A 12451-nucleotide genomic window follows, 5' to 3' on the forward strand; every position below is an offset into this window, starting at 1 on the left:
ACTTACGCCGCTGACCCATATGGCCCCAAATTTTTATTTAAAGATTTATACAATTTTACCTTTGCTGTAAGAAACACTGGTAAAAGTTTATTATCTGTTTTATTATTATTTTGTATTTTAGGTAAGGGTCTACTACTAGATTGGATTTGTAGTGAGCCATCTGTTTATAGCCTCCCAAGCACTGGGATCACAGGCACGCGCCACCACGCCCAATATCAACTGCCTTCTCAGCGTGCCCTGGGTGAGGGGGTTGGCACAGCAGGCCCGGTGATCGAACCCCCTGCCCCTGCACCTGCTTGCAGGTGCTTTCATCCACCGAGCTATTTGGCCGGCTCTTTTACCTGTTAATTAAGAATTTAGTTTTGTCTAAGTTTTCACATGTCATCCAGGCCTTCTGATGTGTTTATTAGCTTCTTTATATAGTGCTTCCTAGTTGGAGAGATAGCGTAGCAGTTTACACCTTAAGCTCTACAGCGAGAGGTCATAGGTTTGAGTCCCGGGTCTGCCTTTAGTGATTTATGTATTGTGCTCGCTTCAGCAGCACATATACTATATCGTGCTTCCTCTGATAGCATTCAACTTGTCAGATGTTCTAATTGGATGCCATGATAATTAATGCTCACAGCCACAGTTTCAGTGGGGAGGGGGGGTACAAGTTCAGTAATGTGATAGCTAGCTTGATAAATCTTCCTAATGTATGAGAACCGAAATAGTCCAAGATGGAACAGTGATGAGTCTTAAATGATGGCTTCTCATTCCTTCTGTTTCTGTGGCCCTATGAATCTCATGATGTAAACTTTACCCGCACTGCTTGACTCAAACTCTGTGCTTAGTACTGTTAATCTAAACAGGATTAAATGTAGGAGCAAGTCCAGTGGAACCCAGTGGAACTGCAGGCTAATTTGGCCAATATTTAAAAAATAGGCATCACATGGGAGAAACCATGTCTCCTCATATAATGTACACCAGAAGCCCCGGAAAGGCCGTGGTGAGTCCTGATCATCAGCGTCAGGGGCTCTAACGGATAGTCATAAAAGATACTTTGTATACCTTTTCACACAGGATGATTATATATGAGAAAAATATTTAGAGAATAGCAGTTAAAATGGGAAAGACCTAATGTGTTCATTTTAATAGAATGCACACAAACTAGATGTAGCTCATATCTTTTGAATTTGCTTTGGAATTTTGAAAAAGATATCAGTGAAACTGGACAAAAATATTCTTCAGAGGCATGTTCATAGGTATGCTTAGGCAAATCAGTCAGGGAAAGTAAGTGCCCTTCAAGGAAAGAAGACTCTCTAGAACCCTCTAGATGTGTATCTGAGTTTTTTTCTGTCTAAAATTAGCAAAAACCTCATTTCTCTTGACTTTCTTCTTATGCCTTACCATTCTTCTCCCCTGTAGCGAAGAAAATGGAATTAAGGGCTTAAAGAAGATTCATTCCTTTCTTATTTATTCACTAATTCATAACCATACTTGCATACTAGCTGGATATTTGTGTCTGTGTAGTTGGGTACATGTGTGTAATTGTGTGTGTGTGTGTGTGTGTGTGTGTGTGTACACACTCATTTCTCATTTCCAAAGACTCTCAGGCAACTAACAGTTGGCATGTCAACAAAAGAGAAAATTCTATTAGGGAATTGTAAAACATCATATTCTGGAAAGTGTAAGCTAGAACAGAAAGTCAAACCAAGGTGTAAGCTTCTCATTACTTCTCAAAACAGTAATTTTCACAAAGATGCTTTCTGATGAATGCAGGTAAAAGCAAAGCCTTTGGAATTTAGCCTAAGATGATGGAATTCTGGCTTCTCCATCTAGTAGCCATCTGAAATCCTGCAAGTCACCAACCTACATTAACTTCAGTTTTCTTCAATGTAACACAGAGATAGTGACATTGAACTTCAATGAGTTATTAGGAGGATTAAATGAGCTGTTTGTTTTTCCCCAAAAGTTTCACTCAGTGTCGGGTACATAAGAGGCACTGTTTTCAAAACAAATGCAATAAAAACAAAGAACTGCCTAATCACTCAAGGGCTCTGAATTTTATGGAAGAAAGGAAAAAGCTCACGTCTCCCCACTGGTAGAAGAGCTTGGCAGCATTCCACTGCAGCTTCTGGTTGCGCTTGTTGCCCACGGTGGGGGACCGTCCCCGGGACAGGCCCTTCTTGGTGATGCTCACATGGTGGCCTTTCATCCACTCGGGCCAGTTGCCACGGTTGCAGCGGTGGACAAAGCGGGCGCACTCCAGGAACAAGGCTGCTCTGGCCACCACCGGGGCTTCCTGAGGGCAGGTGGGAAGGAAAAAGAATGTGGGACTGGAGCAGGATGGATTTAAATCACCCCTGAAGAGGGTCACTGAGGTACTCGTCAGTTTATTTTAACCTCCAGGCTTTAATTGAGCTTGGCTATATTTGCCAGTGTTGTGTTGGCACACACGACTGAGAAATCTGGAAAATATGAATTCACCAAGGCAAGTTTGGACGTTGAAGAAAGAGACATTGTAAGCAGGTTTCTATGCTACTTCTGCCGCCTTCTCAAGGGTATCGAGTAACTGCAGGCTTCCATTTCACATATTTAGCTGTGATGTGTGAGAGCAAAAGAACTTTTGTTACTAAATAGGAAGATACCTGAGGATGAATTTTGACATGAAGTGAGCAAATACCCATTTGTAGAAGAGTATTATTTTAACCAGGGTGTGATGTTGTGCCAAAATTGTCTGTTATTATGAAACCACAGGGTTTAGGGGGTAAAACTGCTGCTTGTTTATTTTGGCCAGTAGGCAAACAAAGATTTTGTTGAGTTAATCTTCCTTTTTCTTTTGTCATGAGTAACAGACAAAATCTGCTTAAGCAACATGGTTTCAATTGAAAATGTTTCACAAAGAGGAAATCATTTAATTGATAAATGAGAAACAGGACAGCTCTTTGAGGTCATGCGAATGTGGTTTCATCTTGCCATACCAAAACATGGTTGAAAAAATTAAAGAAGTAACTTTTGGCTGATGACCACAAAATGGGCACACATGAGATACTCTAATGAACGCTTTAAAATCTAAATAAATAAAAGTTGAAGGAAGAAATGTCAAGTTTCTCATGGAGGGTTAATGAGCCATAAGACTAATATACATAAATATGAACATACAGCGTGACCTATGTCCACTTTAAGAAATAAATCACAGTACTGATCGCCTCAAGGTTACGTGGTAACTACAGATTGCTAAAAATAACAGAAATTCAAATTGAAATAATTTTCACCATTTCAAGCAATAGTATTCTCAACAATGCCTTGATCTATGATGTCAAAATAGGAATGAATGAATAGAGAAAATTATGTGGCAATTAAGATTTATAAATTATATCACAGTCTTGTGATATAAAAATAATATCCTCACTTTAAGATTTTTAAAAAGGAGGTCCATTTCCTCCACTGTCACCGAGGTGGCAATAGGTACATATAGGACCCAACATTTACAATCCATCTATTGCAGCTTCCATCTACCTCAATCACAGAACAGCTAAAGGAATTTGACATCAGTATTTGATTCACCACTCTTTCTGGTTTTATCAAAAGTGTGCTATATTTCAATTATATCAAACTAGCTGTAGTTTCCCAAATAGGACATCTCATACTTTTCCATGTTTTTTTTTAAGAACCTTTAAATTCCCTTTTCCTCTATAAAATTCCCACTTTTAAGATTCAGTTGGTCATCTCCTCTGATAATCTTTCCTTCCACCGTGCTCACCCCTCACCCTGGCAGAGCTAGCTCCTTCATATTTTCTAGTACCACAGTACCTCAAATACTGGATGATTCCAGAAAATTAGCTCTTTGAGCATTTCTTCATGATCTGTGCCTTTGATCCCACCACCATGAATTCCAGTAAGAAATATATTTATGTAAATATTTACTTTTACAAAGCATAGTACACTGTCACAAGACACACACACGCGCAAATGAATCTATGTGAAAACACAGACTACAAGGTGGGCACCAACTGAGACACTGCACCATGAACACAAGACAGAAACACCTGACAGGAAACTATCATCAGTTGTGGGGGGCAAGTCTCAGAAATATGATGACATTCTTCACAAGAGGCATCAATGTTGTAATGTCATTCTATATTGTCTAAGTACCTGCATTCTTTCTTATTATTTGTTTTACCAGACATGTAAGATATGCTTATCTGTGTCTGGAAAAGACAGAAACATCTGTCATTACAAACTAATGTCAGTCTGGAATGCAAGGAGAGTGACACAAATTTATTTTTAGCCTGTCATGTTGTGGTGTATTTTCAATATAAAGCAATGTGAACTCAGTGATTTATGACAGGAGGACAGAAATAACCCTGGAATAGCATTTTGTCATGAAGTTTGGCTCCTTGAGGATTAATCAGGTGAAACCTAACCCAGGCCTGATTTGTGAGGTACGAGATCTTTTCACGACCCTTAGTATCACACGGCAATTGAGGGGGTGAGTGACAAATTAACAGTCAAACTGCAGTATTGTGAGGTTGCTCAGGAAGCTGGGGCATTTTTGAATCAAAGGTGATTTTATTTTTATTTTTTTAATATTTTTTGGCCATAGTTTTATTGATAAACAAATAGCAATGAGACAGTTTCAAATCAAATCGCTAGGACAGTTTCAATAATTAACACATTGCACACATTTTTCCAAAGGTGATTTTAATTCACTGTTCTCCTCAAGCACCTCTCATGGCACGTGTCAGATGCTACTAGTGTGCAGGTTTGGGCCCTGAATATTGTAATCTAAGTTTGGAGGAACTGAGATCCATATTAAAAGAATTCCCATTATACAGAACAGCATGGAAAGGAGGGTTGGTTATTTTCTGAAGAATTTGATCCATACACAGAGCTAAACCTAACATCACTTGGAAATGCAACTGCATGAAGGCATGATAACAGGGTCTCTCAAACACTATCTTTTTATAGTAATTTTCATGATCTCAGTGGACAGTAAGCAGGCAAGGGAATCCTATATTCAATATGGTAGTGCACTATGCCAATTTCTGGTGCACTGCACTTTGTATTTTACTGTCGAGATGCAGCGCTAAAGATGCCACTGTATGTTCTAGTGGAAGGCAGCAACAAGAACTGGCTTCCCAGTACTCAGGCTGTAGCACTCAAGGCCTTGTAATATAAATGTGACTAGGGCTGGATTTTATTATGAGTTCCTTTCAAAGTGTAATTTGGAAAGAATCAGCTTTAGGAGCAGATTATGGCGAACCTTGAACAGAGAATGCTTCCTGGATAAAAAGGGAAGCCATTTTTCCCTGGTCTTATGGAGCTTACCTCTTCCGGTTCAATCTGAAGAAGCAGCGAAAGATGGAGGCATGGCATAATGGACAGGGATGGATTCACATCACAGAGACACACAGCACAGATGGAGAGAAATGAAGCAGAGGAAAGCTGCATGACTGAAAAGAACCACAGAACGTCAGAGGTATAGTTAGAAATGAACACTGAGGACTTGACACTATGAGCATACCACAAAAATGCCGCCGGTAGTTCTGGGAAAAACTATAGGAATATTAAAAATCTCTTCTTTCTGTTAACCTGCCCACCTAGACACTGTAATGACACAAAATTGTTCCTAATCTTAATTGTGTAGCTCACAGAGGAGCAAGAATATATTTTAACAGAGAGGGCAAATTTGAAGTTCAAGTATATGGAATTTTAAAATGTGGAGGTCAAAAATAGTCAAGTATCAGCAAGTTTGGGTAGTTCACTTGCTCTTATATAAGGTGTCTGCTGCAGTGGTGGCAGAATTATCTAGCTGCACTTACAGGAAGTCATGAGAATGGCATTCTACAGTCTGGATTTCTCTAACATTCTGCAACTGGAAAGTTTCAATCACCCAACTACTTTATTTCACTCCCTGTGCCATCTTCCCCTGAATTTTATAGGATTATTACAGATACTGAAGGTTTCCTTTATGAAAGTGAAATTGTGAACTGGGATACTAATCCAAACAGCTGTGCTTTGTTTTGTCTGGAGACCTAGAAAATACTGTTACTAAGATATGATGCTTAATTGAAGGTTATGATTGCAGGGCATTCTTTTTCCTAAGGGCCTATATCTAAGCTTATGATGTGAGAAGAAGCCTCAACTGACTCTGAAAACTCATATAACACTGGACACGAACTAAGTGTTCTAAAAGACTAACTATTCTATGTAGATCCCTGAGGAATTCCATAATTTTTTATTGTGTTACAGTGAAATATTGTAAGCACTTGCTGATGCAAGATGTATTTGTTGAAAGCCAGTGGGAACAAACAGTTATTGTAGGTCTTATTTTGTACAGAAACCACCTTCGCTAGAGGGCATATGCTTGTGAGTCAGCATTCATTACTTAGCTTGTTCTAAATTCTTTGCCTGACAAAGATCCTTGAGTACCAGACTCCTAAGCTGACAGACTGCCCCTGCCCATGCCTATTCCTACCGTTGCTGTGGGCAGGCTGGAGGCAGGGGCTAATGGTTAGCATACTGTGAGTCATTTTGCCACTTATCAGATAATGGTAATATTAGGGGTATTTCCAATACCAAACAAGATCTGTTTCTGACAATGCTATGGGTGAAGTGCAAAGACAAACTTTGTTTTGGTCTAGAACACCTAAAAATGCTGGACAAAATATCCAAAAATCCCACCTCTCTCTCTCCCTTCCTCCGTTCTCTCTCTCTCTCTCTCTCTCTCTCTCTCTCTCTCTCTCTCTCTCTCTCTCTTCCTTCCATCTTTCCTTCCCTCCCTCCCTTGCTCCCTCCCTCCTTCCCTCTCTACTTCTGTTTCTAAGATTCAGAAATAAAAGACCACTGAAGAGTAAAAGTTATAAGAAAGTGCGACACTGGCATGAGAGCAGGGAGAGCTAGTGTGTAATATTCTCACTGAGGGTTTCTGTTGATGACAGAGGGAACAGTATGGGGCTTTGGTGTGCCTTTAGAAGCTAAATATCTAGGCCCAAGCAGTTGGGAAACTGGTTCAGACACGCCCATGTGGAGCTGGGGTGGCAGGTGGGAGCTGCGCTCTGTGGATAAGAGGAAAAATCTGCGCCCCACAGAAACTGTCTTTCCTGACTACATTTGGCTCTGCTTGGGGGATAAGAGGGACAGAAGGATAGAAGGAGGGGAGGAAGGAGAAAAAGGATGAGAGGGATGGGCCGAGAGAGACAGAAAAACACAGAGACAGATGACAGAGATAGAGACCTAGTTTTACAAGAACTCTTAATGTTTTCTTTTCCTATATATAAGTTTGGGGCAAGAGTGACTACCACTTCCACCTTCCCTCATATAGTCTAAAAATGATTTTAGGTTGCAATGATCGGAGAGGTCTGATAAAAGAAATGGAAATCCCCTTGGGAGGATTACCTTAAATACCATCCCCATTCGGTTGTCTGTGGAAATCTCTTGGGTAGTGGGATGAAAAGTTCCTTGGTCAGCCCTGAGAAGGTTCTGACCATGCAGGGCTCCCGGAGGGTCTGAAACACAGCATTCCTCACCAGCCATCAGGTGACAGGATGGTGCTGCCTACTGAATGACTGCTTTGAGCACAGGCCTTGAGGAACGCTCAAGGATAATGCTCTATGGAGAACACTCACATTAATAATACAAAAGAAAAAAACCCAAAAGAAACAAACAAAACCCCCCAAGGAACCCAAAGGCACCCTCACTCACATCGACTGCAGTTCCTGGAATCAGACTGCACCAATGAAATACATTTTAAATTAATGTGGGCAGCAAGAGTATGTGGAGGCAAGTAAGACTACTAATGTTGTCCAGACAGTCTTAACATGTGAATAAGATAGCACTTTTAGAAATTAAAAAAAGCACTGTCATTGATGTTTAAAACTCACCAGCTAAACAAAACCACAAATTCGATCAAGTTTTCCTCACCCCAACACTACTGACTACTGAGGCCAGATCACTTTTTTTCTGAGTGGTACACTATGTACGCAGGGATGCTTATTGGAAGATTTGGTACCCACGCACCAGATGCCACTGACAATCTCCAGGTTACGACAGACCAAAACTGTTCTAGACATTGTTAAATGTGCCCTGATGGGGAACACTGATCTTAGTTGAGAACTGTGAGATCAGACGCAGTTGAAAATAGGAAAAGGGGCTGGGAGTAGGGGCTACTTATGCTCAGTAGCATAAGCATTTGCCTGAAAAGAGGAAAAATGGATTACATAGCTACAAAAAATTATACAGAGCAAAGAGGACTTACCACCAACAGAGAATAAAATGATATAATCTATCATGTATCTTCAATTTTAGGAACACTATTAAAGAGATAACAGTTGAAAAATTTCCAAAATAGATACAATATGTATCTACACCACATGACTCAGTGGCCTAGTGAATCTCAAATAAGAAATATATACAAATATTATTCTAGTAAAACCATAAAATATGAACAATGAAGAGGTGATTTTTTTTCCTGTCAATATATTCTTTTATGAAAAAAAATTGTATCATAATTATACACATTTTTGGAGTATGATGTGATAATTTGATACATGCACAAATGTATAATGATTAAATGATGGTTGAAGAATTTACATCTGCTTATATAATTATTATTTCTTTTTAAACAATTCATTAAACAAAGTAATAGGAATTTGACAGTGGTTGTTGTACTGCATAATGTTATTTTCAAATTAGTTGTTTAGGTTACCAGATATATACCTGCAAAATTGGTAAAAAAAAATTATAAGCAATTAAAAAGAATAAAAAATGTTTTTAAGCATTAACTGCTGCTTTCAGTAGACCAGCAAAAATCAGCAGTACAATTATCCAAGCTAACCTGCACATATGTATATATACATCGTATTCTCTTCTTTGTCCTTTTCCTCAACCCAGTTTTTCCTTCCAATTGAACAGATTCATTCCCTTTCACAGTATCTATTGTACCTTTCAGATTTTATTTACTCTTTCAGGTTCTCACACTAGTGAGACAATATGAGGTTTGCACATGTTGGGCACTTACAAATACAGTCTCTAGTTGCATCCATTTACTTATTAAAGCCACAAATTAATCTTTTTTATAGCTGAGTAATGCTCCATTTTATAAAAATACCATATCTTTTTATCCATTCCTCAGTTGATGGGCATTTGGGTTGTTTCCAAGATTTAGCTGTGACAAATTGTGCTGCTATAAACATAGATGCACATATACCGCTGAGGTATGATGTTTTCAGTTCTTCTGGAAAAATACCTAGGAGGGGAATAGTTGGCCTGAATGGGACCTCCAATCCTATCTCTTTGAGGAATCTTCACATTGATTTCCATAGTAATTGCACCAGTCTGCACTCTCACAGTAGGGAAGGGTTCCTTTTCCCCCACATCCCCTCCAGCATTTGCCATTGGTTGATTTCTTGATAGTCATTCCTTCCGGCACAAGATGGAACCTCAGCATTGTTTAAAACAATAATCTTCTAGAAGATAAAATAGGTATAACTGTTGAGGACGTAGGTATAAGGCAAAGAATTTTGAACAGAACCACAATTACACAAGAAATAGTGTCAGGAACAAATGGGATCATATCAAATTGAAAAGCTTCTGAACAGCAAAGGAAACAACCAACAAAATGAAGAGCAGGCTAGAGTGGGAAAAACCTTGCCAGCTATTCTTCAGAGGACTAATATGTAGAATTTACAAAAATCTTAAAAAAGATCATCATAATAAAAGATCCAATCAAAAGTGAGCAACTGAAATGGACACTTCTCAGAAGAAGTACAAATGACCAATAATTACATGAAAAATGGTTCAACATTTCCAACCATTAAAGAAATGCAAATTGGGCCAGGGAGATAGCTCAGTAGAATAAGCACATGTCTGGCAAGTGCAGGGTCCTGAGTTTAATCGTGGGCCCACAAGAAAAAAAAAATAGCAAATTAAAACAATACTGAGATCTCATCACACTTCAGAAAGAATGGCTATTACCAAGAAATCGAATAATATCAAATGCTGGGCAAGGCTGTGGGGAAAAGGGAACATTTTTATTAGTACAACCATGGTGGGAATCAATTTGGATATTCCTCAAAAAACTAAGACTCAAAATTCCATTTAATTCAGCTATTCCCCTTCTTGGTAGCCTCCCAAAGAGATAAAGACACCATGTTACAGTGATATGTACATATGAAGAGGTGATATTAAAAGTGATTGGACCAAAAAAAAAAAGTGATTGGGGTAGGTCAGAGGAATATTAAGGGAATGGTAATTAAACAAGAAAAGAAGGAGATTATGTCTTTGAAATATAAAAAGGAAATGTGAGCTTAAAATTACAAGTCCAGCAACATATCTTCAAATTGACATAAAAATAAAGTCAGTTACAAGAAAACTGTAGCTGAGAGCTAATAGCAACTGATTCTCACTAAAGGCTCTTCCAAAAGGTACAACTAAGAAGGGAAATGATTGGGCCAACCAGATAGCTCAGTGGATTAAAGCACTTCCTTAGGCAGATGCAGGGACTGGAGTTGGACCCCCAGAGTGCTGTGCTGTTACCAGCCCTGGGGCACACTGAGACTGGTGATTGAGACTGAGTGTAGTGGCACAGACCCATAATCCCAGTGCTTGGGAGGCTGCAAACAGGAGGATCACTACGAGTCCGATCTACATAGTGAGACCCTGTAGACCCTGTACTAAATACATTAAAAAAAAAGAGAGAGAGAGAGAAATGATCTTAGAAATGAGCTGTGGTAGGAGGCTGTCTGGACTACACAGCAAGTTCAAGTCTGGTCTGAGTGCATAGGAAAACCCTGCATGGGAGAACGAAGAGAGAAGGAAGGAAGGAGGGAGGGATGGAGGAAAGAGGGAAGGAAGAAACAAAAGAAGGAAGAGAGAAAAAGCAACAGTGAAGAAAAGAAAAGGAACAGAAAGAAAAGAAAAAGAAGAAAAGGCCTGAGAAGCAAGGAGAAATAGGGAACAAAGAGTATACTGAAGTTCTGGGTAGATTTAAAAATCATTTTCCTAAAATAAGCAATAAAAAATAAAAATAAATAAATAAAATAAAACCAGCAAACACTGCTGCTGCACTGATTTCCTTGCTCCTTTGTCAAAGATCAACTGACTGTGTTTGTGTGTGTCTATTTATGGGCTACTGGTTGTGCTAATTTATTTCTCTATTTCTTTATCAGCCATACTGTCTTGAATAGTGCAGCTTTGTAGTGGGCCTTTAAGTTCATTAACTTTAGTTCTTCCTTTGTTCCTCTCCCTCAATCCTGCAGTATTATGTTAGCTTTTCTGGACCTGTGTCCTTTCAAAATAAACACTGGAATCTAATCAGTTCATTAATAACCACAAAAAATAAAGATAAAATAAGCAAGAAAAGTAATATCTACTTAGGAATGTTTAAAGCAAGATAGAACTAAACGTTAGACAAGGGGATTTCAAGCCCCACTTGATTTTCAGAAAAGAATAAAGAAATTCATAAATTTTAGACCTTTTTTAGTTAAATATGTATGTAACTTCTTAAAAATGGAAGAACAATAGCAATCTGCAAATTAGTACAGGAAAATAAATTCTGAAATGCTAAACTATATTAAGCAAGGTAAAGAAGCCCTAATGCAATCTAAAATCAGGCATGAAATGGACACAGAGCACAAGCACAATCAAACAATGAAAACTGCGATGACTGGGCCAATTGCAACAGAAGTTAATTGACATATATCAGCAATTGTAATCAGTGCAAGTGAATTTTCTAGGAAAAACTGACAAAACGATATGAAAATATAAATATATGACTTATAAGATGCAAAACTACAGAAAACGTGAAGAACTGGCAAGAAGACATACTAGGCCAATATTAATATCAAGAAGCTGTTGCTTGTATTATTGTCAGAGAAAACATATCATAAGGTAGAAAGCATTGCTAGAAATACACATATATGCCTATAGCTCTATATACATAAAACAAAAGCTGTTGTTGGAAGCTGAGGGTACAGCCCTGTGGCAGGTTGTTTGCCCAGCAGTTTAATTCCCAACATCAAAACAGAAGTGCTATCACTGTGGAAAATTTAATATATCAAGCAGTGAGAAGAAAACAAAGATGTAAAAGATTTGAATACATTAATTAACAACTGGAAAATACATATTCTTTTTAACTGTGCATGGAACACTTAAGAAAATTGGTAATATTGTAGGCCATAAAACACATTCAGTAGAAAGAAATGATCATCACCATTTGGGGTGATGGAATTTCTGATTACCCTGAGCTTATCAGTAACAAATTGATATCTATCAGAAAAGCTACACTTTATAAATGGAAATGCACATACACATCCAAATAACTCATGGGTCAAAAAGAAAATCATTAAGAAAGTTAGAAAGTATATGAAATAGTGATAGCCAAATCTTGGAAACAACCAAGATGCCCATCACCTGAGGAATGGTTGAGAAAGATGTGGTATTTTTACACAATGGAATATTATTCAGC

The 12451-nt window shown here is 38.5% G+C and overlaps 1 protein-coding gene across 1 annotated transcript in view; it reads right to left on the reverse strand.

The window, feature by feature from the left end:
- Positions 1 to 12451, reverse strand: part of Unc80 (unc-80 homolog, NALCN channel complex subunit) — a 270597-nt gene that overhangs the window by 152569 nt on the left and 105577 nt on the right. The window contains exon 23 of the mRNA XM_004626714.2: positions 2072 to 2284. Within this exon, the coding sequence (XP_004626771.1) occupies positions 2072 to 2284 (213 nt within the window). The remainder of the gene's footprint in view (positions 1 to 2071; positions 2285 to 12451) is intronic.

Source organism: Octodon degus, unplaced genomic scaffold (genome assembly GCF_000260255.1).
Source record: "Octodon degus isolate 3935 unplaced genomic scaffold, OctDeg1.0 scaffold00016, whole genome shotgun sequence".
NCBI classification, from domain to species: Eukaryota; Metazoa; Chordata; class Mammalia; order Rodentia; family Octodontidae; genus Octodon; species Octodon degus.